Source organism: Scyliorhinus torazame, chromosome 3 (assembly GCF_047496885.1).
Source record: "Scyliorhinus torazame isolate Kashiwa2021f chromosome 3, sScyTor2.1, whole genome shotgun sequence".
NCBI lineage: Eukaryota > Metazoa > Chordata > Chondrichthyes > Carcharhiniformes > Scyliorhinidae > Scyliorhinus > Scyliorhinus torazame.
Window position 1 is genome coordinate 275558842 of NC_092709.1, and position 25934 is coordinate 275584775.

Genomic DNA, 25934 nt, shown 5'->3' on the forward strand with positions numbered 1-25934 from the left:
GGCTGTTTCAGCCTTTTGCTCTAGGGTCATGGAAGTGTTGAATTCTGACCTTTGCTGGCCTTTAAAGCTGATCCTTTAGTCGCAACTCTTTCAAATTAATTGATTATTTATCTTTTCCTTTCTTGAGCAAGCACATGTTCAGGAGCCGACTTGGGAATGTGGTTTTCCGACTGAATTTTTAAACAGCCATTTCTGACCACTGAACTCTTCCCAAAATTCTGAGGACTTGTTTTATCCTGGAATTTAAATGTTTTAGCTCACCCCTGCTAGGTGTGCTGACTCTGCAGGCTGGACTTCCAAGAAATCAGAGGAGTCTTCTGCTGCAGTGAAGAATTTTAAATGTCTGCCTTCAGTTTCCAAGTTTTCTTTTGGAGATTTTCCCTATTCATTTTCCACTGCGTGTCTGCTTTTCAAGCTTTACTTCAGGTTAGAATGCTTCTTCAAATTTTTCTGTAGTCTTTTAGGATTTTAGTCTTTTTCTGCAATTTTGCTAGGTTTTAGGTTTTTCCATTTGCTGCTTCTATGTTTTAGGGATTTGGTTATGCTTAGAAGGTCTTAATGTTGTTTTCGTAGTCTTAAGTAGGTTAACTGTATGCATTTATTAATTACAAGAACTACATACATATATACAATAAGGCATCAAAGTAGGAGCTGTCTCTATGCTTGCTTGTGCACATAGCTCTGTCCAACACTAGACTGACCCCTAGGTACGGAACACTCTGTGGGCAGTACTGTACTCAGTCCCCACATAAATCCTCTAGTAATCCTTTATGTGCCAGACCCTTATACAAGTCTCCAAACCATAGAAAAGTGCGGAGACCTGCTGCCTGGTCAAATACTCTTTTTCTTAGTCGGTAGAAGGCTGAATGATGTGGAAAGTGATTTTATACCATACGTCAGTCAAGAATTGACTACTTAAGACGCTATTTGTTTTCTACATCTGAGTTTTGAAAATGTTGCTAAAGACTGTATGTAGCGTGTTTATTTTTGTAGTTGTGATTTTGTTTATTGTGGCATATTTTCCAGCAGAAGGATATCTACTTTTCCTGGAAGTTCTACTGTTTAGTATTTGTAGTGAAATCATAAATGCTTTCTTTATAAATGCATTCACTATTTTGCTGCAATTTGTTCATAAAGGCATTATTCTTCGTTTTAATTTCTTTACCCATTAGATAAATTCTTAACTTGTCATTTTCATTTATATTAAAGGAACGAGCTTACAAACAAGTCCAAATGATTAGCCAGATGGCCATTCATTTTTCACGGGATGGAAACCTACTGCACAAAGATTCAGATGAAGCAAAGCGTCAACAATCTAGAGGGAAGTACTCTGAAGGTATTTGAACTTTTTTAGGTTGTGCACCAAAGAATGTGTCAAATATTTCTGGCTTGGAGGTCTGTGCAGTGTATGGTGATATGCATCACTGTAAATACACAAGGGGTTGATATAAATACACTAGGACTAGGTAAACGCTAGAGGGAGCACCAGAGACATCATGACATGCAGTCATACAGCTAATGAACACATAGAATAGGACATGACCAATGGGCAGTCAAGACACCCAGAGGTGACACTACCATAAGAGGGCAACCCATATAAAAGGACAGGACACACATGCTCTTTCTCTTTCCACAGGCGACACTCAGAGTGAAGGACAGGGGCAGATCAGAAGATCACACCCACCGCATGGCTTAGAGCAGACTGGTTAGTTAGACTGAGTTACTATAGCAAGATTAGCAGGAGAGTCAAACTCAAGTAGGAGAATTGTTAACTGTTCAATAAATGTGTTAAACCTATCTCCAAGTCTGAACCTTCCTTTGTCAGAGCATACATCAAGGAAACAGCTTATGCTACACGAAGAAGCAAAACACAACACAGTGGATGGGTTGACATGGAGTCTTTTTAGCTAATATCCATGTCATAGTAATCAGGTGAAAGTTTAAATTTTGCTTACACTAAGAATACCAAGTAAATGAGTTTTGTCAGTTCCAACCCAGCACTTACTAGGCTCATGTCCACATCATAAAATGGACAACAATTCTCTGTTGTATCACACCTTGCAATTGCATCTTCCATTCTTCAGGTATTAATTATTAATGCCTTCTGCTGATCTTTCTGATGTCGTTTTTTTTGGTGAGTAGGAATGGGGCGGAGTTTCTTTTCATCATTTGGGGTAGTGTATCCAGTTTACCTTAATCTACAAATTGCTAAAAGATTGGAAATGATTTAGAAAAGGACAATAAAGACAGCAATGTTTGTTAAATAATAACTCCAATGACAGACTGAAGTGTCTGTCAGGAATGGTGTAGGAGGGAGGGCTTCAGGTATTTGGATAATTGGAGCGCATTCTGGGGAAGGTGGGACCTGTACAAGCAGGACGGGTTGCATCTGAACCAGAGGGGCACCAATATCCTGGGAGGGAGGTTTTCTAGTACTCTTCGGGAGGGTTTAAACTAATTTGGCAGGGGAATGGGAACCGGATTTGTAGTCCAGCAACTAACGTAGCCGATATTCAGGACGCCAAAGCGTGTAATGAGGCAGTGGGGAAGGGAACACTGACAAAGGAGAGTACTTGCAGGCACAGAGATGGGTTGAAGTGTGTATACTTCAACACAAGAAGCATCAGGAATAAGGTGGGTGAATAAGGATCGGTACTTGGGACTATGATGTGGTGGCCATCACGGAAACTTGGATAGAAGAGGGGCAGAAATGGTTGTTGGAGGTCCCTGGTTATAGATGTTTCAATAAGATTAGGGAGGGTGGTAAAAGAGGTGGGGGGGTGGGGGTGGCATTATTAATTAGAGATAGTATAACAGCTGCAGAAAGGCAGTTCGAGGAGTATCACCCTATTGAGGTAGTATGGGTTGAAGTCAGAAATAGGAAAGGAGCAGTCACCTTGTTAGGAGTTTTCTATAGGCCCCCCAATAGTAGCAGAGATGTGGAGGAACAGATTGGGAAACAGATTTTGGAAAGGTGCAGAAGTCATAGGATAGTAGTCATGGGCGACTTTAACTTCCCAAATATTGAGTGGAAACTCTTTAGATCAAATAGTTTGGATGGGGTGGTGTTTGTGCAGTGTGTCCAGGAAGCTTTTCTAACACAGTATGTAGATTGTCCGACCAGAGGAGGGACAATATTGGATTTAGTACTGGGTAATGAACCAGGGCAAGTGATAGATTTGTTAGTGGGGGAGCATTTTGGAGATAGTGACCACAATTCTGTGACTTTCACTTTAGTAATAGAGAGGGATAGGTACGTGCAACAGGGCAAGGTTTACAATTGGGGGAAGGGTAAATACGATGTTGTCAGACAAGAATTGAAGTGCATAAGTTGGGAACATAGGCTGGCAGGGAAGGACACAAGTGAAATGTGGAACTTGTTCAAGGAACAGGTGCTACGTGTCCTTGATATGTATGTCCCTGTCAGGCAGGGAAGAGATGGTCGAGTGAGGGAACCATGGTTGACAAGAGAGGTTGAATGTCTTGTTAAGAGGAAAAAGGTGACTTATGTAAGGCTGAGGAAACAAGGTTCAGACAGGGCATTGGAAGGATACAAGATAGCCAGGAGGGAACTGAAGAAAGGGATTAGGAGAGCTAAGAGAGGGCATGAACAATCTTTGGCGGGTAGGATCAAGGAAAACCCCAAGGCCTTTTACACATATGTGAGGAATATGAGAATGACTAGAGCGAGGGTAGGTCCGATCAAGGACAGTAGCGGGAGATTGTGTATTGAGTCTGAAGAGATAGGAGAGGTCTTGAACGAGTACTTTTCTTCTGTATTTACAAATGAGAGGGGCGATGTTGTTGGAGAGGACAGTGTGAAACAGATTGGTAAGCTCGAGGAAATACTTGTTAGGAAGGAAGATGTGTTGGGCATTTTGAAAAACTTGAGGATAGACAAGTCCCCCGGGCCTGATGGGATATATCCAAGGATTCTATGGGAAGCAAGAGATGAAATTGCAGAGCCGTTGGCAATGATCTTTTCGTCCTCACTGTCAACAGGGGTGGTACCAGGGGATTGGAGAGTGGCGAATGTCGTGCCCCTGTTCAAAAAAGGGACTAGGGACAACCCTGGAAATTACAGGCCAGTTAGTCTTACTTCGGTGGTAGGCAAAGTAATGGAAAGGGTACTGAAGGATAGGATTTCTGAGCATCTGGAAAGCCACTGCTTGATTAGGGATAGTCAGCACGGATTTGTGAGGGGTAGGTCTTGCCTTACAAATCTTATTGAATTCTTTGAGGACGTGACCAAGCATGTGGATGAAGGTAAAGCAGTGGATGTAGTGTACATGGATTTTAGTAAGGCATTTGATAAAGTTCCCCATGGTAGGCTTATGCAGAAAGTAAGGAGGCATGGGATAGTGGGAAATTTGGCCAGTTGGATAACGAACTGGCTAACCGATAGAAGTCAGAGAGTGGTGGTGGATGGCAAATATTCAGCCTGGATCCCAGTTACCAGTGGCGTACCGCAGGGATCAGTTCTGGGTCCTCTGCTGTTTGTGATTTTCATTAATGACTTGGATGAGGGAGTTGAAGGGTGGGTCAGTAAATTTGCAGACGATACGAAGATTGGTGGAGTTGTGGATAGTAAGGAGGGCTGTTGTCAGCTGCAAAGAGACATAGATAGGATGCAGAGCTGGGCTGAGAAGTGGCAGATGGAGTTTAACCCTGAAAAGTGTGAGGTTGTCCATTTTGGAAGGACAAATATGAATGCGGAATACAGGGTTAACGGTAGAGTTCTTAGCAATGTGGAGGAGCAGAGAGATCTTGGGGTCTCTGTTCATACATCTTTGAAAGTTGCCACTCAAGTGGATAGAGCTGTGAAGAAGGCCTATGGTGTGCTCGCGTTCATTAACAGAGGGATTGAATTTAAGAGCCGTGAGGTGATGATGCAGCTGTACAAAACTTTGGTAAGGCCACATTTGGAGTACTGTGTACAGTTCTGGTCGCCTCATTTTAGGAAGGATGTGGAAGCTCTGTAAAAGGTGCAAAGAAGATTTACCAGGATGTTGCCTGGTATGGAGAGTAGGTCTTACGAGGAAAGGTTGAGGGTGCTAGGCCTTTTCTCATTAGAATGGAGAAGGATGAGGGGCGACTTGATAGAGGTTTATAAGATGATCAGGGGAATAGATAGAGTAGACAGTCAGAGACTTTTTCCCCGGGTGGAACAAACCATTACAAGGGGACATAAATTTAAGGTGAAAGGTGGAAGATATAGGAGGGATATCAGAGGTAGGTTCTTTACCCAGAGAGTAGTGGGGGCATGGAATGCACTGCCTGTGGAAGTAGTTGAGTCGGAAACATTAGGGACCTTCAAGCAGCTATTGGATAGGTACATGGATTACGCTAGAATGATATAGTGTAGATTAATTTGTTCTTAAGGGCAGCCCGGTAGCATTGTGGATAGCACAATTGCTTCACAGCTCCAGGGTCCCAGGTTTGATTCCGGCTTGGATCACTGTCTGTGCGGAGTCTGCACATCCTCCCCGTGTCTGCGTGGGTTTCCTCCGGGTGCTCCGGTTTCCTCCCACAGTCCAAAGATGTGCAGGTTAGGTGGATTGGCCATGATAAATTGCCCTTAGTGTCCAAAATTGCCCTTGGTGTTGGGTGGAGGTGTTGAGTTTCGGTAGGGTGCTCTTTCCAAGAGCCTGTGCAGACTCAAAGGGCCGAATGGCCTCCTTCTGCACTGTAAATTCAATGATAATCGATGATTAATCTAGGACAAAGGTTCGGCACAACATCGTGGGCCGAAGGGCCTGTTCTGTGCTGTATTTTCTATGTTCTATGAAGTGACTATTTAATTTGGAAACAAATTGTAAGGGACAAGAAATAATCTACAGTGTTAAAACTATCTGTATAGTCAGTATTATGAACATTGTATACATTGGTAGGTCAGTATTCTTCATGCAGAATTTCTCAATGAGAACAAGGTGACATGATTAGAGTGTGAAATCCGTGTTCCTGCATGCCAAACAGGGAACTGAACGCAAAGAGAAAAGCCTGTTGGATAACCAAAGCTATTGTTTTGATGTCCTATCTTTAAACTGTTTGCTTCCTTGAGTGCAACTCCTTGTTGGGAGTTTTGGAGCATCAAATTTACCTTTACCAGGGTAGCAGAAAAATTAAAGATGTGACTGCCACCTAGTGCTATGGATGTGGATTTGGTTGAAGCATCCATCAATTAAACAAATGCCAATTTAACTAGCAGGAGAGGCTTGCAGGTTTATTACATGATGAGAAAGAAGATGGAAAGGATCTGAGTGGATTTTGTACAATGACTTGAACGGCGGCATTAATAGAAAAAGTGAATAATTGTCTAGTTCTTCGCATCCATTGCGCTATTTTATCAAAAGTGAAGTTATTTAAAGGAAGCAAAAATGACAAAATCTGACATTTGCAGATTCAAAGTAACTTTTAGTGTAATCAGTGATTTTATATGGTTTCATTAATTCTTAAATCAACAATTTTGGTGAAATGGTAAAACTGGGCAATGGATAAGTGCTATTACCTATTCAATCACAGGCCCTGACAAGACCACTTCAGCACAGGTGGTGGAAGTTGGAGAGAAATTAGTAATCTGGCATTTTTGATGCTATTGTTTTCAAAATTAGGTCTTATGGTCCAGAAATTTGAGAACATTTTGCCTGTTGTCAAGTTTTAAACAACCTCCTTGATGTCCAGCATGGTGCACAGAAAAATGTGTGGACATTTCCTGTAAGTGTGCATTTAGATATAATTTATTCTTTCATGGGATTTGGGCATTGATAGAAAGGACAATGGGTGCGATTCTCCGGCCTTGTTATGCTCTCGCTCAAGCGAAACGAGGCCGGTGAATAGCGGGAGAGGCCAAAAACGACAACCGCGCCATGTGCCAAACAATTTGCTGGCCCGCTCCCGTAGGTGAAATCGGGATTTCGCCGTACCATAGAGAGAAACCCATTATCACCACTTAAGCCCCATTTCCATACAATAAACGAGAGCCACCCCATATCCAACTTCCTCCTGCCATTCTGCAGCCTCCGAAGCAAGTGGTCACGCTGGCGCTGATTAGTACTCCTTTTTAAAAATGTGAACCTGACAGTAGGGCTTTTGTGAGGAGCCCAAAAGGTGAGTATCCACCTTTGCTCACAGACAACGAGACCGGGGGTGGTGGGCTTGCCACCCCAATGCTCAGTGGGGTGTAAGGGATCCTCAGCTGGGGGTGGGTGGCCCTGCGCAGGGGTGGGCCACCATGGGAAGGGGGGGGAGGTGCTGGGGGAGCAATCGGGGGGGCAACCGCTCATGGCACCACCATGCCAACCCCTGGCGCAACCCTTGTCCCTGCCCGTCTGCCCCACCGACAACCGATAACCCCACCGTCTACTGAGGTCTCTGGCTGTGCGGCTGAAGGCTATCGCTAATGGGGAATTAGCAATCGTGCTTAAGTGAGCACTTCACACAACCCAAGTGGATTCCTGCAGGTAGGCGGGCCATGTGGCATGTGAGACTCATTGCCTATCATCCCAATCAAACCTTGATGCCTGGACACTGTGCCTGAACACTGCGGGAGGCAACACCACACACGCAATAGCATATCTGAACATCCAGGGGATAGAACACAGCTCCGGAGTCATGTCCACGACTGGAGGGTTGGTGGGTGGGTGCCACGGGGAGGGGGAAATGCCTGGAGAGATGGACCAAGGGTTTGGGGGTGAGCCCGCATTGCGGAAGAAGGTGGCAGAGGCATCATACTAGTTGTGCACAAAGGTGTTTATTGTGTTTGACAATTCCCCACCCTCCCAAAGGTGCTGCCCCCTCCCCTACCCCCAGCTGCCCTCACCAGCTACCTTCCCCCCTCCCCTGGTGTCCTCAGTGATCTTCGATGTGCTTTGCCCTCCTAGCTCTACTACTATGTCTAGGTGTGTCCCCAGCATGCACATCTGAGATGGAGGCAGCCAGCTCCATAGCCTGTCGTGTGGCCTTTGGTGCCCTTGGCGGGCATCCTCTGAGGGTTCTGGGGCCAAAAGGCCCCGGCTCACTTGTCGTGGCACATGCAAAGCCATGCTGGCCTGTCCCATGTGCTGGCTGTGAGACGCGGCCTCATTAGAGGGGTGGAACCCGGGGGAGCTGATGGCCACCATCCCCACGCCACGGGTCAGGTCCGGGTTGGCACTCAGCGCCCCCTCCTCCAGGTGGGTGCCATAAGGTCCTGGGGTTCACCTTGGGACGGAGGGTCAGCTGGTTCGAGCCCTGGCTGCTCCTGCATCATCTGGTCTGCCAGTCCATCGTGGTCTGCACCATTGTGTTGACACCCTCGGCGATGCTCCTCAGTGACTGGGTTATACTCTGCAGCGCCTCAGTAATGCCTACCTCTGACTGGGATAAGCAGCGCCCCGGCTATTCCCATCTGAGAGTGGGACATGTCCCGCAGAACCTTATGAAGGTCAGCCTGGTATTGGATGACTTCCAAGGTGGACATTCTGTCAAGACCCTCAGCCATGGCCGTCACCAACTGCATGATGCCTTCGACACCTTAATTAATGGTACCGATGTCGTGCACTAGGCTCTCCACTACGTTCCGCACCCTAGCAGTGTTGGCCTCTGTGCCACGCATTGCCGCCGACATCTCCTGCGCCTGTAGCGTCTTTGACTCATCCAATCGGCTATGGATGTGCTGGAGTGTCGCTGACATCTCACTCTGAATGTCCCGGCCGTTTCCTGACTTCTTCATCAGCTCCGGGTAACTCAGCATCAGGCTGGGACCCAGCTGGGTCCTGGGATCTAGCAGACTTCGGACTGCTGTCTCACCTGGGAGTTCCTGCCTCCACCTGATGTAAATCGGCAGCAGTGTGGTGCTCACCAGATTGTGCCCCAGAAGCCTGACCACTAACATTTCCCACCGAGGTGTGTGAATCTGTGCTGGTGGAGGATGGGGATGTCAGCTGTGCTGCGACAGTTATAGTAGCATCCTCAGAGCTCTCCTCTGAGTTGTTCTCCTGGGAGGTTGGAGACGGTGTCGACCGGGATGGGCTGACACCAACAACATTCAACAAACTGAACACTATCCAAGACAAACTGGCCTACTTAGTCGGCACCTCCTCCTTAAACATTCACTCTCTCCACACTGATGAACAGTGGCAACAGTGCTGTGTGCAAGACGCACTGCAACAACATGTCAAGAGGGCTGGAATACAAGACCAGGGATGTACTTCTGAGATTGTATAAGGCTCTGATCAGACTCCATTTGGAGTACTGTGAACAGTTTTGGGCCCCGTATCTAAGGAAGGGCGTGCTGACATTGGAAAGGGTCCAGAGGATGTTCACAAGAATGATCCCTGGAATGAAGAGCTTGTCGTATGAAGAACGGTTGAGGACTCTGGGTCTGTACTCGTTGAAGTTTAGAAGGATGAAGGGGGATCTTATTGAAACTTACAGGATACTGCGAGGCCTGGATAGAGTGGACGTGGAAAGGATGTTTCCACTTGTAGGAAAAACTAGAACCAGAGGACACCACCTCAGACTAAAGGGCCGATCCTTTAAAACAGAGATGAGGAGGAATTCCTTCAGCCAGAGGGTGGTGAATCTGTGGAACTCTTTGCCGCAGAAGGCTGTGAAACCAAATCACTGCTTGTCTTTAAGACAGAGATAGATAGGTTCTTGATTAATAAGGGGATCAGGGGTTACGGGGAGAAGGCAGGAGAATGTGGTTGAGAAAGTATCAGCGACTTCCGGTTGCAGCGATGCGAAGCTAAGCCGCACGATTCGGCAGCTCCCGTGATCACGGACTTACGGGCTCTCTAGAGGAGCCCCAACGGGAAATTTTTGAAGACGTTCCGTGTGGGAAAGGAAGAGTGAGGTCCCCCTTCACCTTTTATGGACCGGACTAGAAGCGAAACGGCCAAAAAAGCGGCGTTGGAGCAGCGGGAGAAGCGAGGGAAGAAAAACAAAATGGCGGCGGCCGGGGATAAAGTGGAATGCGGGCCGGAGCTGCAAGAGTTCATTAAGCGCTGTTTCGAGGAGCTGCGGAAAGAGATGCTGGCGCCTATGCTGTCGGCGATTGAAGGACTAGGGATGATCCAGAAGGCCCACAAGGTAAAGATCCAGGAGGTGCAGAAAAAAGTAAATGAGAACGAGGATGAGATCTTGGGCCTGGCGGTGAGGGTGGAGGAGCACGAGGCGCTGCACAAGAGGTGGGCGGGAAGATTCGAAGACCTGGAGAACAGGTCGAGGAGAAAGAATCTTCGGATCCTGGGTCTCCCTGAAGGAGCGGAGGGGGCCGATGCCGGGGCATATGCGAGCACGATGCTCGAGTCGATAATGGGCGCGGAGGCCCCTTAGAGGCCTTTGGAGCTGGATGGGGCACACCTGGTGCTGGCGAGGAGGCCCAAGGCTAATGAGCCGCCAAGGGCGATTGTGGTGAGGTTTCACTGTTTCACGGACAGAGAGAGGGTCTTGAAATGGGCCAAGAAAGAGCGGAGCAGCAGCTGGGAGAATGCGGAGATCCGAATATACCCGGACTGGAGCACGGAGGTTGCAAAGAGGAGAGCGGGTTTCAACTGGGCCAAGGCGGTGCTGCACCGGAAAGGAGTGAGATTCGGAATGCTGCAGCCAGCGCGATTGTGGGTCACATACAAGGATCAACACCACTATTTTGAAACACCTGAGGAGGCTTGGACCTTTATTCAAACTGAAAAGTTGGACTCAAACTGAGGGTTTGTGAGGGTGCTGGGGATGTTTGATGTTTGTTGTACATAGGGTGTCAACCACGTGCAGGAAATGTTCCACGGGCTGGGGGAGGGATGGGGATGGGGAAAGGGACCGGGTGAGAAGAACGTACGAGACGGTGGGCGCTGGTGCTGTAGGGAAAGGAGGCTTGGAGATGGGGGAAATGAGACATGGCCGTGACAGGAGCTGCGCCAGAGGGGCTTTGGAAGCTTTGGAAAGCGTGGGTTTTTTCCCGTGCTAGGGAAGAAAGGAGGGGGGGAATGGAGGAGTGCACACTGATTGGGAGATTCCCACACGGGGGGTTCAATGGGACGGCCGGGGAAGCCGGGGTCAGCAGGTGTCAGCTGACTTACGGGAGTGCTATGGGGGGAACAAAAAAGCTAGACACGGGTCTAGCGGGGAGGGGGGTGGGGGAAAAAAGGGTTGCTGCTGCACTCGCCGAAGGGGAATGGGACACAGAAGAGGTGGTCGGGGCACGGGTCTCCCGTCTGGGGGACTGGAAGGTGAAGCAGCGCGGGTCTAGAAAAGGAGATGGCTACTCGGCGGAGGGGCCCAATCCGGCTGATAACGTGGAATGTGAGCGGCCTGAATGGGCCGGTAAAGAGGGCCCGAATGTTCACGCACTTAAAGGGACTGAAGGCAGACGTGGTCATGCTCCAGGAGACACATTTGAAGGTGGCGGATCAGGTCAGGTTAAGAAAGGGATGGGTAGGACAGGTATTCCATTCAGGGCTGGACGTGAAGAACAGAGGGGTGGCAATATTGGGGGAGAAGCCGGTGTCGTTTGAGGCCCAGAATATCGTAGTGGACAATGGAGGTCGATACGTGATGGTGAGCGGTAAGTTGCAGGGGACGTGGGTGGTGTTGGTAAATGTATACGCCCCGAACTGGGACGATGCCGGATTCAAGAAACGCATGTTAGGGCGCATTCCGGACCTGGAGGTAGGAAGCTTGATAATGGGTGGGGATTTCAATACGGTGTTGGACCCAGCACTGGATCGCTCCAGATCTGGGACCGGAAAGAGGCCGGTGGCGGCCAAGGTGCTTAGGGGGTTTATGGACCAGATGGGGGGAGTGGACCCGTGGAGGTTTGCCAGGCCGCAGGCCAGGGAATTTTCTTTTTTCTCCCACGAGCACAAAGCTTACTCCCGGATAGATTTTTTTGTTCTGGGCAGGGCGCTGATCCCGAAAGTGGAGGGAACGGAGTATTTGGCCACAGCCATTACAGATCACACCCCGCACTGGGTGGAACTGGAGTTGGGAGAGGAGAGGGACCAACGCCCGTTGTGGCGGTTGGATGTGGGACTGTTGGCAGATGAGGCGGTGTGTGGGAGGGTGAGGGGGTGTATCGAAAGGTACTTGGAGGGCAACGACAACGGGGAGGTGCGGGTGGGGGTGGTATGGGAGGCGCTGAAGGCGGTGATCAGGGGAGAGCTAATCTCCACCAGGGCTCATAGGGAGAAGGTAGAGGGCATGGAAAGGGAGAGGTTAGTGGGGGAGATTTTAGGAGTGGACAGGAGATACGCAGAGGCCCCTGAAGAGGGATTACTTAGGGAAAGACGACGTCTCCAGACGGAGTTTGACCTGTTGACCACGGGGAAGGCAGAGGCACAGTGGAGGAAAGCGCAGGGGGCGACATATGAGTATGGGGAGAAGGTGAGTCGGATGCTGGCACACCAGCTCCGTAAGAGGATGGCAGCGAGGGAAATAGGTGGAGTCAAGGATGGAAGGGGAACCACGGTGCGGAGTGCGACAAAAGTAAATAAGGCATTCAAGGCCTTCTATGAGGAGCTGTACAGATCCCAGCCCCCAGAGGGGGAAGAGGGGATGAGACGATTCCTGGACCAACTGAGGTTCCCGAGGGTGGAGGAGCAGGAGGTGGCTGGTTTGGGGGCACCAATTGGGTTGGAGGAGCTGAGCAAAGGTTTGGGGCGTATGCAGGCAGGGAAGGCCCCGGGACCGGACGGGTTCCCGATTGAGTTCTACAGGAAGTACGTAGAACTGCTGGCCCCGCTGCTGGTGAGGACTTTTAATGAGGCAAGGGAGGGAGGGACCCTGCCCCCAACAATGTCGGAGGCGACGATCTCTTTGATCCTGAAGCGGGACAAGGACCCACTGCAATGTGGGTCGTACAGGCCGATCTCGCTCCTCAACGTGGATGCTAAGTTGCTGGCAAAAGTGCTGGCTACGAGGATCGAGGACTGTGTCCCGGGGGTGATTCACGAGGACCAGACGGAATTTGTAAAGGGCAGGCAGCTAAACACCAATGTGCGGCGGCTCCTAAACGTGATAATGATGCCATCGGTGGAGGGAGAGGCGGAGATAATGGCAGCTATGGACGCGGAGAAGGCCTTTGACCGAGTAGAGTGGGAGTACCTCTGGGAAGTGCTGCGTAGGTTTGGGGTCGGGGGAGGGTTTATTAGTTGGGTTAAGCTCCTTTACAGAGCCCCGGTGGCGAGTGTGGTTACGAATCGGCGGAGGTCGGAGTATTTTTGTCTGTACCGTGGGACGAGGCAGGGGTGCCCCCTGTCCCCCTGTTGTTTGCATTAGCAATTGAACCCTTGGCCATGTCATTAAGGGAGTCTAGGAAATGGAGGGGGGTGGTCCGAGCGGGAGAGGAGCATCGAGTGTCGCTTTATGCAGATGACCAGTTGCTGTATGTGGCGGATCCAGTGGAGGGGATGGTGGAGGTCATGCAGACTCTAAGGGAGTGTGATGATTTTTCGGGCTATAAGCTTAATGTAGGGAAGAGTGAGCTCTTTGTAGTACAGGCAGGAGACCAGAAAAGGGGGATAGGCGATCTACCGCTGAGGAGGGCGGAAAGGAGCTTTCGGTACCTGGGGATCCAAATAGCTAGGAGTTGGGGGGCCTTACATAAACTGAATCTGACGAGGCTGGTGGAGCAGATGGAGGAGGACTTCAAAAGATGGGACATGTTGCCGCTCTCGCTAGCGGGTAAAGTGCAGTCGGTCAAAATGGTGGTCCTCCCGAGGTTTCTTTTTGTATTTCAGTGCCTTCCCATCGTGATCACCAAGTCCTTTTTTAAGAGAGTAGGCAGGAGCATTATAGGATTTGTGTGGGCGAATAAGACCCCAAGGGTAAGGAGAGGGTTTCTGGAGTGCAGTAGGGACCGAGGAGGGTTGGCGCTGCCGAATCTGGGGGGCTACTACTGGGCAGCAAATGTGGTGATGATCCGTAAGTGGGTGATGGAGGGAGAGGGGGCGGCATGGAAGAGGTTGGAGATGGCGTCCTGCAAAGGAACGAGCCTGGGGGCGCTGCCGCTCTCGCCGACAAGGTACACCACGTGTCCGGTGGTGGCAGCAACACTAAAGATCTGGGGCCAGTGGAGACGGCACAGGGGTGCAATGGGAGCCTCGGTGTGGTCCCCGATCAGGGGTAACCATCGGTTTGTCCCGGGGAGGATGGACGGGGGGTTTCAGAGCTGGCATCGGGCGGGGATTAGAAGAATAGGGGGCCTGTTCATTGATGGGACGTTTGCGAGCCTAGGGGCACTAGAGGAGAAGTTTGGGCTACCCACGGGAAATGCTTTCAGATACATGCAGGTGAGGGTGCTTGTGAGGCGGCAGGTGAGGGAATTCCCGTTGCTCCCGCCACAGGAAATTCAAGAGAGGGTGATCTCGGGCGTATGGGTTGGAGAGGGCAAGGTGTCGGCAATATACCAGGAGATGAAAGAAGAGGGGGAGGCGATGGTAGAGGAGCTGAAGGGTAAATGGGAGGAGGAGCTGGGGGAGGAGATTGAGGAGGGGCTATGGGCTGATGCCCTAGGTAGGGTTAATTCCTCTTCCTCGTGTGCCAGGCTTAGCCTGATACAATTTAAGGTGGTTCACAGAGCGCACATAACGGGGGCGAGGCTGAGTAGGTTCTTTGGAGTAGAGGACAGATGTGGGAGGTGCTCAGGAAGTCCGGCGAACCATGTCCATATGTTTTGGTCATGCCGGCACTGGAGGGGTTCTGGAGGGGAGTGGCGGGAACAATATCTAAGGTGGTGAAAGCCCGGGTCAAGCCAAGCTGGGGGCTAGCAATATTTGGAGCAGTGGACGAGCCGGGAGTGCAGGAGGCGAAAGAGGCCGGCATTCTGGCCTTTGTGTCCCTAGTAGCCCGGCGAAGGATCTTGCTAATGTGGAAGGAGGCGAACCCCCCAGCGTGGAGGCCTGGATAAATGATATGGCAGGGTTTATCAAGCTAGAGAGGATAAAGTTTGCCTTGAGAGGGTCTGCGCAGGGGTTCTACAGGCGGTGGCAACCGTTCCTAGACTATCTCGCGGAGCGTTAGATGAAGGTTGGTCAGCAGCAGCAACCCGGGGGACGGGGGGGGATGTCTTGCGAAGGGGGGTGGGGGGGAGGGAGGGAGGGAGGGGGAAGAGGGTTCTGTCTGGGGGGTATTTGAGCAAGATAATACATGAAGGATCTGGAAAACTGGCATGTACGGGAGGAATCCAATGTACAAAGTTCTGTAACATATCATTTTACCATGTTTATGTCTTGCTATGTGCGTTTTTTTTCTATTTGTTACGAGGGGAGGGGGTTTTGTTTGTAAGGGTGAAAAATTGTGTTAAAAATTTAATAAATATATTTTATTTTAAAAAGAGAAAGTATCAGCCATGATTGAATGGCGGAGCAGTCTCGATGGGCCGAGTGGCCTAATTCTGCTCCTATGTCTTATGGTCTTATGGTCTTAACTCGCCAATCCTACTTCAACAGCACCGTTCAAACCCACAGCATCCATCTCCTAGAAGGACAAGGGCAGCAGTGGCATGGGAACACCACCACCTGCACGTTTTCCTTCAAACTACACACCATTTCTGACTTGGAACGTGTAGCGCACAAAGACTCACGAGAGACGAATAGAGATGAAGTCGATGAGGCTTTATTAAGCGTGACTTGTTCCCCGCAGTTCAGTAGCTGACTGGCCTGCGGGGGAGAACTCCAGGTTCTTATACTCCGCCTTCAGGGCGGAGCTAGAGGTCAACAGCCAACCAGGACCCGGGATCTGTCAGCCAATGACATCACGGCTTCACAGTCCCACATGACCCCTAATGCATACTACCACATTCACCCCTTGTTAAAAATGAACCCGGCGGGGTGGTGCTTCGTATGGTGGTAAGGGTTTACAAGGCTGGTCCTGGGAGGAAAACCTTTGCATGTACAGAGGTTTTTTTTTTTTGTTTTGAACTATTTACAGTAAAAGGGGGAAAAGGAAAACATTCTCGTTACAGTCCACAATATAGTAGTGTTACATTGATGCCACAAGTCGGTCGAGCGGTCTGGTCGTCCTCGTCGATCGCCTCGGCCCCGGTGGTGGTGCTTGTTCCCGTGTTGTCGTCTCCGGGAGCCTTACGGTTTCTGCTTCCGCTTCACTTCTGGTCGGACCTGGGAGGAGGACCGATCCCCCCGGGAAGGGGGCGCTCGCGGGGTGCGCCGGTGGCAGGGAGGGGGTGATTAGTGTCGGGGGGGTGTGTGTGTTGCCGGCGGGCGCCAGATCTCGCAGGGAGACCGTGTCCTGTCGGCCGTCGGGGTACTCCACGTAAGCGTACTGCGGGTTCGCGTGGAGGAGGCGAACCCTCTCGACCAACGGGTCCGACTTGTGTGCCCGCACATGTTTTCGGAGCAGGATGGGTCCTGGGACTGCCAGCCAGGTCGGCAGCGGCGTTCCAGAGGAGGACCTCCTGGGGAAGACAAGGAGGCGCTCATGAGGCGTTTGGTTAGTGCTAGTGCACAGTAGCGACCGGATGGAGTGGAGAGCGTCCGGGAGGACCTCCTGCCACCGTGAAACTGGGAGGTCCCTGGACCGTAGGGCCAGTAGGACGGTCTTCCAGACCGTGCCGTTCTCCCTCTCTACTTGCCCGTTCCCCCGGGGGTTGTAGCTAGTCGTCCTGCTCGAGGCTATACCGTTGCTGAGCAGGAACTGGCGCAGCTCGTCACTCATGAAGGAGGACCCCCTGTCGCTGTGGACGTATGCGGGGCAACCGAACAGTGTGAATATGGTGTTAAGGGCTTTAATGACTGTGGCCGCTGTCATGTCAGGGCAGGGGATGGCGAAGGGGAAACGGGAGTACTCGTCCACCACGTTCAGGAAGTATATGTTGCGGTCGGTGGAGGGGAGGGGCCGTTTGAAATCCAGACCAAGGCGTTCAAAGGGACGGGAAGCCTTGATCAGGTGCGCACCATCCGGCCTGAAAAAGTGCGGTTTGCACTCTGCGCAGATGTGGCAGTTCCTTGTGACTGTACGGACATCCTCCACAGAGTAGGGGAGGTTGCGGCACTTTATAAAGTGGTAGAACCGAGTGACCCCCGGGTGGCAGAGGTCCTCGTGGAGGGTTTGGAGGCGGTTAATTTGTGCGTTGGCACATGTGCCGCGGGATAGGGCGTCGGACGGCTCGTTCAGCTTGCCGGGACGATACATGATCTCATAGTTGAAGGTGGAGAGCTCGATCCTCCACCTTAAGATCTTGTCTATCTTAATTTTGCCCCTGTGCATGATTGAACATGAAGGCTACCGACCGTTGGTCCGTGAGGAGAGTGAATCTCCTGCCGGCCAGGTAATGCCTCCAATGTCGCACAGCTTCCACTATGGCTTGGGCTTCCTTTTCCACTGAGGAGTGGCGGATTTCTGAAGCGTGGAGGGTTCGGGAGAAAAAGGCCACGGGCCTGCCCGCTTGGTTAAGGGTGGCCGCTAGAGCTACATCGGAGGCGTCACTCTCGACCTGGAAGGGGAGGGACTCGTCGATGGCGCGCATCGTGGCCTTTGCGATATCCGCTTTGATGCGGCTGAAGGCCTGGCAAGCCTCTGTCGACAGGGGGAAGGTCGTGGTCTGTATTAGGGGGTGGGCCTTGTCTGCGTACTGGGGGACCCACTGGGCGTAATATGAAAAAAACCCCAGGCAGCGTTTTAGGGCTTTTGAGCAGTGCGGGAGGGGAAATTCCATGAGGGGGCGCATGCGTTCGGGGTCGGGGCCTATTATCCCATTGCGCACTACATATCCCAAGATGGCTAACCGGTTTGTGCTAAACACGCACTTGTCCTCGTTGTATGTGAGGTTCAAGGCTTTAGCGGTCTGGATGAATTTTTGGAGGTTGGCGTCGTGGTCCTGCTGATCGTGGCCGCAGATGGTCACGTTGTCGAGCTACGGGAACGTGGCCTGCAACCCGTGTTGATCAACCATTCGGTCCATCTCTCGTTGGAAGACCGAGACCCCGTTTGTGACGCCAAATGGGACCCTTAGGAAGTGGTATAATCGCCCGTCTGCCTCGAAGGCTGTGTACTTGCGGTCACTTGGGCGGATGGGGAGCTGATGGTAGGCGGACTTGAGGTCCACGGTGGAGAAGACCTTATATTGGGCAATCCGATTGACCATGTCGGATATGCGGGGGAGAGGGTACGCATCTAGTTGTGTGTACCTGTTGATGGTCTGGCTATAGTCTATGACCATCCTTTGCTTCTCCCCTGTCTTTACTACTACCACCTGTGCTCTCCAGGGACTGTTGCTGGCCTGGATTATGCCTTCCTTCAGTAGCCGCTGGACGTCGGACCGAATGAATGTCCGGTCCTGGGCGCTGTACCGTCTGCTCCTAGTGGCGACGGGTTTGCAATCCGGGGTGAGGTTTGCAAACAAGGATGGGGGCTCAACCTTGAGGGTTGCGAGGCCGTAGATAGTGAGTGGGGGTATTGGGCCGCCGAATTGAAACGTTAGGCTCTGCAGGTTGCACTGGAAATCTAATCCCAGTAATGTGGGCGCGCAGAGTTGGAGAAGGACGTAGAGCCTGTAGTTTTTAAACTCCCTCCCTTGCACCGTTAGGGTCACTATGCAGAAGCCTTTAATCTGTACGGAGTGGGATCCTGCAGCTAGGGAAATCTTTTGCGCACTGGGACGGATGGTCAAAAAACAGCGTCTTACCGTGTCGGGGTGGATGAAGCTTTCCGTGCTCCCGGAGTCGACCAGGCATGGTGTCTCGTGCCCGTTTATCAGCACCGTTGTTGTCGTCGTCTGGAGCGTCCGGGGCCGTGCTTGGTCCAGCGTCATTGAGGCCAGACGTGATCGTAGTGTTTGAGCGTCTTCCTCGAACCCCGTGGAATTGTCGACACTGGGGTCCGTTGTTGCCATCCAAGATGGCGGCGGGGGTGAACAAAATGGTCGCCCCCATGCATCGCACATGGCTGGGGGTCACAAGATGGCGGCGGGGTGGATAAAATGGCCGTCCCCATGCGTCGCACAGGTCTGGGGGATCCCAAGATGGCGGCGCCCCTCCTCCCCTCGTGGTGGCCGGGACCCAAAATGGCGGCGCCTGCGGGTCGCACATGGGGCGCTGGGGGGGTTGGGGAGCGTCAGAAACGCGCAGATCGCCTTGTTCTCCGGGGACAGCGGTAGTCGGGACCCAAACTGGTTGCGCCTGCGGGTCGTACATGGGGCGCTGGGGGGGGTTGGGGAGCGTTAGAATCCTTGTTCGGCGGGGATCGCGGCGACCTCCCGGGACCGGCACACAGCCGCGAAATGGCCCTTTTTTCCGCAGCTCTTACAAGTCGCTGCGCAGGCCGGGCAGCGCTGCCGGGGGTGTTTCGCCTGGCTGCAGAAATAGCAGCGGGCTCCCCCGGGACGACTTGGCGTCTGAACCGCGCAAGCCTGTGGGGTGGGGGGGGAGGGGGGGGGGTTTGTCACGACGGGGGTCCACGGAGCCCAAGGGGCTGCCGCGCGGTCGGGGCCGTAGGTGCGGGCGTTTCGCGCGGCCACATCTAGTGAGGCTGCAAGGGCCCGTGCCTCAGAGTCCTAGCGACTCTTTTTCTAAAAGTCTTTGGCGGATTTGGGCAGAGTTCATACCAGCCACAAAAGCATCACGCATCAACATGTCCGTGTGTTCCATCGCGTTTACCGGCGGGCAGCTGCAAGCCCGTCCCAAAATTAGTAGTGCGGCGTAGAAATCATCTATCAATTCTCCGGGACTTTGCCGTCTCGTTGCGAGTTGGTAGCGTGCGTAGATCTGGTTCACTGGGCGAACAGAGATGCTTTTTAGTGCTGCGAACGCCGTCTGGTAATCCTCTGCGTCTTCGATGAGAGGGAAAATTTCCGGGCTTACCCTCGAGTGCAGGACCTGTAGTTTCTGGTCTTCTGTGACCCGGCCAGGGGCCGTTCTGAGGTAGGCCTCGAAACAAGTCTGCCAGTGTTTGAAAACTGCGTTGGGGCTGATCCTCAGGCATTCCGGGATGATCCTGAGCTTACTAAATTGTAGCGCACAAAGACTCACGAGAGACGAATAGAGATGAATTTGAAGAGGCTTTATTAAGCGTGACTTGTTCCCCGCAGTTCAGTAGCTGACTGGCCTGCGGGGGAGAACTCCAGGTTCTTATACTCCGCCTTCAGGGCGGAGCTAGAGGTCAACAGCCAACCAGGACCCGGGATCTGTCAGCCAATGACATCACGGCTTCACAGTCCCACATGACCCCTAATGCATACTACCACAGAACGAATTCACTGTTCCTTCACTGACATTAGGTCAAACCCGTGGAACACCCTTCCAAACAACAGTGTGGGTGTACCTACAGCAGATGTATTGCAGCGGTTCAAGAAGGCGGCTCACCACCATCTTCTCGAGGACAGTTAGGAGTGAGCAACAATTGCTGCCTTTGCCAGTGACATTCACATCCCTTTAAAAAATAATAAAAATATTGAGTAGCCTTCAGGGACTGATTGTAAACTGCAGCATCCTAGCATAGGCCAGAGCAGTCTGACCCAACTGCTACTGGCAAAGTAGGTGCCATGAAACCAAAGGTACACTCTCGGGACTAGAAACTATCCTTTGGTCCTGTCAGCAGTGGCTTCTAAAGCCAAGATGGCATTCATCTAAACTTTTCATGGAAGTGTGACAATTATCAGTAGATACTCCATGACTGTGTTGAGAGACTCCATGACTCCACATTGGTCACGTTAACAGAATTTACCATTCATGGTCTCTATGCTCTGTGCAATGCTTGGCACAAGTTGGAGCTTTATTCCGTCATGCTCCATGACAGGGAATGCAACATCACTGATGCACAACTCAGTGCACCTTGCCTTTCTTGATATATGCCAATCAGCATTCTTTGATAGACTGGGTTGCCTGGCACCTGTGATGTTCTATCCCCTTGCACGTAAACATGTTCTCATGATGCTAATATATGAACTGATACTCAGCTAGATGTGATGAAACCAAGTGACATTGCATCATCATGATTGCTGCCCCCCCCCTTCCTCTAATGGCAAAGATATCTTCACAACATCAGCACCTGAAATGAAATGAAAGGCTAACAAGAGTTAACTTTTAGTGTGAAGGGAGAACACAGAGAGAGAAGAGACAACCCAGAATGAAAACCCAGTATTCACGATTCTCTGTAGTTTCTTACGATCTTGGGCCGAGCAGTTGCCATACCAGGCTGTGATGGACCAGAAAGGATGCTTTCTATGGTGCACCTGTAAAAATTAGTAAGAGTCAATGTGGACATGCCGAATTTCCTTAGTTTCCTAAGAAAGTATAGGCTCTGTTGTGCTTTCTTATTTCCCCATTTTACTGTTTTTTCCCTTCTAGGAGGAGAAAACAGATGCAGTTTGTGATTAAAATAAGTGGGAAAAAAAAAGCCATGTGAAAATCTTGCTTTACCTGTTCGCCAACATTTTCAGTTACCACAGCTATGAGTTAGTCCTTGCCCATGATTGTCAGCATGTTTTCGCTAATTGGGGAAAGGATGTGCATGTAAACTTGGCCTCCACACGTGGCAGCTTCCTATCTGGAGTTGTTTATGAGCTTTGTCTTGCAAGAAAAATAATTATCTTTATCATTGTCATAAGTAGGGTTACATCAACACTGCAATGAAGTTACTGTGGAAAGGGAAAGCCCCTAGTCGCCACATTCCGGCGCCTGTTCAGGTACACTGAGGGAGAATTCAGAATGTCAAAATTACCTAACAGCACGTCTTTCAGGACTTGTGGTAGGAAACCTGAGCACCCGGAGGAAACCCACACAGGCACAGGGAGAACGTGTAGACTCCGCACAGACAGTGACCCAAATTGGGAATCGAACCTGGGACCCTAGAGCTGTGAAGCCATAGTGCTAATTGTGATATGTTCAAAGAATGTACCTGCCATGATAGTCAGTGCGCAATATGTCAGATATGAGTTAGAAGGAAATTAGTATGGAATGGTGGTGAGTGTGTCAGTAAGGAGGAAGGAGGTTCAGTGAAGTGTAAAGCAGTGCTTACAGGAGAGTGAAGTGGGGAGGGTACTTTTGAGAGCATTTTGATTATGGAGGTTACAGGTGGCAGAGGTGTGAACAGAGAGTAAGAAAACTGAGCTGTTGCCTTTAGGGGGCTACTGGAGTGAACACAAGAACACAAGATATAGGAGCAGGGGTAGACCATATGGTCCTTCAGACCTGCTCCGGCAATGAATAAGATCATGACTGACCTTGGGCTTCAATGTTTCGAGTCTGGATGATACTTTATCAAAGCTATTATCTGCTGCTGTGACAACACTAACAGATGCTTTCAATATGTATGTTACCCCTCACACATCTATTTTCGGGATCATAGAATTTACAGTGCAGAAGGAGGCCATTTGGCCCATCGAATCTGTACTGGCTCTTGGCAAGAGCATCCCACTTAAGCCCACACATCCCATAACCCAGTAACCCCACCTAACCTAATGTTAAGTAATGGGTTAAGAGACATTGCAATTAGTTGTCTCATTTATGTTAAGTATCCATTAATTGACACTGATATGTAAAGGGGCTTCAGGTGGCCCCTGTCAGGTGGTGTGTTGTTAAGAGTTTTGAGCAGAAACTGTGGAAATGAAATAAATGGTGTGTGGTGAAAAGGAATAAAGACTTTAGACTCTTCATATCACAGCAACTAAAACAGCTAACAATTGGTAGCAGAGGATGATTGCTGTGTAAATGTGAAGGGTTGAAAGATACAACTTTTCCAGATCAAACCAAGGAGTGAGTGAGAAAAGGAAAAAAAAAGGGATATATGGCTGAACCGAGGATAAAGATGGCTGGATATGACTATCCTCCCTTATTTTCTGAAAGGGAATCATACGACCAATGGAGAAGTGCAGTAGTTATGTGGACTAAAGTAACTGCTTTGGGATAGAGAAAACAAGGTATGGCATTGGCTCTTTCTCTACCATATGGCAGTAAAATCCAAAACAAAGTGCTTTCTGAGCTGGAATTGGAAGAGTTAGACTCAGAAGAAGGTCTGGAGACTTTATTACATTATATGGATAAGATTTATAAGAAAGATGACTTGTTAAGTGCGTATGAAGCATGGTCGGATTTTGATAAGTTCCGGAAAATGGAGGATTTCTCCATGGAAGACTATATAATGGAATTTGGCAGACTATATAAAAGGCTGCAGAAACACAATCTGGAATTTCCACAGTCTGTGTTGCCTTCAAATTACTTGACTGTGCTAGAGTGAGCAACATGGATAGGCTCCTGGTTTTGACAGGAGTTCAGTTTACTGATAAGGATACCTTATTCGACCAGATGACAAAAGCTTTACAAAAGTTTCTGGGGAAACATTCGATTCCGATGGCTCTGATGACCCAAATAGGTCAGCCTGCAATAAGGCAGAATATTGAAGATACACTAGTAACAGGATGGCGAAATCGTATGGCTACGAACAGGGCTCAAGACTATAGGCGGAGACCGAGACAAGGAAATTATGAAGACCGAAACCCAGTTAGAACCTACAATGGGAAGGTGAACCCCAGAAATGCACGGGGCATGATAAATCGATGTTTTCGATGTGACTCTCAATACCATTATGCTTTCAACTGTCCAACTCGTTATGATAGAGTGTTTGAAGCGACACATGACACGGAAGAGTCAGAAGGGGAAAAAGATAGTGACCAGAAATAAGGCATTGTCCTATTGACAAGCAGTTTTACGCCGGTAATGAGGGTGTTGGTTGCAGAATCCTTCAACTGTGCTGTATTGGACAGTGGCTGCACATCTACTGTATGTGGAATTGACTGGTTAAAATATTACCTGGACTCTTTGCTGAAAATCGTAACAAGGTTAAGGAATTTGAAAGTTCCACAAGTTTCAGGTTTGGGGATGATAATACTCTGAAGTCGCTGAAAAGACGACCCTGACCTATACAAGAAATCCAGGTACAACCTCCGCAAAGCCATCTGGAATGCCAAGAGAGAATATCAAACCAAGCTAGAGTCACAGACAGACTCTCGGCGGTTGTGGCAAGGACTAAACAACATAACGGGCTACAAAGCGAAGCCGAACAGTATCACTGGCAGCAGCGCACCACTCCCCGAGGAACTCAATGCATTCTATGCTCGGTTCGAGCAGGTAAGCAACAATCCGCTGGCGAGTGCCCCAGCAGCCCATAATTCACCCATACCCACCATCACAGCTTCCGAAGTCAGATTGGCCTTCCTGAAAGTGAACCCTCGGAATGCGACGGGCCCTGACGGGATCCCTGGTCGTGCACTCAGAGCCTGCGCGGACCAGCTGGCAGAGGTATTCACGGACATCTTTAACCTGTCCCTACTCCACTCCGAGGTCCTCACCTGCTTCAAGAAGACCACCATCATACCGGTACCAAAGAAGAACCAGGCAACGTGCCTCAATGACTACCGTCCAGTGGCCCTGACTTCAGTCGTAATGAAGTGCTTCGAGAGGTCATGAAGCGCATCACCTCCATACTCCCAGAACGCCTTGATCCACTGCAATTCGCATACCGCTGCAACCGGTCCACATCAGACACCATTTCCCTGGCCCTACACTCATCCCTAGAGCATCTCAAAAACAAGGACTCCTACATTAGACTCCTATTTATTGACTACAGCTCCGCCTTCAACGCCATAATCCCAGCCAAGCACATATCAAAGCTCCAAAACCTAGGACTTGGCTCCCCACTCTGCAACTGGATCCTCGATTTTCTGACCAATAGACCACAATCAGTAAGAATGAACAACAACACCTCCACAATAGTCCTCAACACCGGCGCCCTGCAAGGCTGCGTACTTAGCCCCCTACTCTACTCCCTGTACACACACGACTGCGTGGCAAAACTTGGTTCCAACTCCATCTACAAGTTTGCTGACGATACGACCATAGTGGGCTGGATCTCGAATAACGATGAGATAGAGAACCTAGTGGAGTGGTGTAGCGACAACAATCTCTCCCTCAATGCCAGCAAAACTAAAGAGCTGGTAATTGACTTCAGGAAGCAAAGTACTGTACACACCCCTGTCAGCATCAACGGGGCCGAGGTGGAGATGGTTAGCAGTTTCAAATCCCTAGTGGTGCACATCTCCAAAAATCTGTCCTGGTCCACCCACGTCGACGCTACCACCAAGAAAGCACAACAGCGCCTATACTTCCTCAGGAAACTAAGGAAAATCGGCAAGTCCACATTGACCCTTACCAACCTTTACAGATGCACCATAGAAAGCATCCTATCAGGCTGCATCACAGCCTGGTATGGCAACTGCTCGTCCCAGGACCGCAAGAAACTTCAGAGAGTCGTGAACACCACCCAGTCCATCACATGAACCTGCCTCCCATCCATTGACTCCATCTACACCTCCCGCTGCCTGGGGAAAGCGGGCAGTATAATCAAAGATCCCTCCCACCTGGCTTCCTCACTCTTCCAACTTCTTCCATTGGGCAGGAGATACAGAAGTCTGAGAACACGCACGAACAGACTCAAAAACAGCTTCTTCCCCACTGTCACCAGACTCCTAAATGACCCTCTTATGGACTGATTTCATTAACACTACACCCTGTATGCTTCATCCGATGCCAGTGCTTTTATAGTTACATTGTATATGTTGTGTTGCCCTATTATGTATTTTCTTTTATTCCCTTTTCTTCTCATGTACTTAATGATCAGTTGAGCTGCTCGCAGAAAAATACTTTTCACTTTACCTCGGTACACGTGACAATAAACAAATCCAATCCAATCCAATCGTGGTGATCCCTTGCAATATTGCCGGAGTGAATCATTTCATTAGCACGGATGTTGTATCAAGTGAGATACCTTTGCTTCTGAACAGACCGTCGATGAAGAAAGCACACATGAAACTGGATATGGAACAGGATAAGGCAACAGTTTTTGGAAAGATGGTGGACTTACAATTTACACAGTCGGGACACTATTGTATTCCATTACTGACAAATAATTTTTCACGTAGAGTGGTTAAGGATGTGGTAATGGCAGTT

At 50.1% G+C, this 25934-nt stretch overlaps 1 protein-coding gene across 2 annotated transcripts in view; it reads left to right on the forward strand.

Moving 5' to 3' along the window:
- Nucleotides 1-25934, forward strand: part of dnai1.2 (dynein, axonemal, intermediate chain 1, paralog 2) — a 441248-nt gene that overhangs the window by 55666 nt on the left and 359648 nt on the right. For both annotated transcript variants that reach the window (XM_072497265.1, XM_072497264.1), the window contains exon 5: nt 1210-1336. In XM_072497265.1, coding sequence (XP_072353366.1) covers nt 1210-1336 — 127 coding nt within the window. The remainder of the gene's footprint in view (nt 1-1209; nt 1337-25934) is intronic.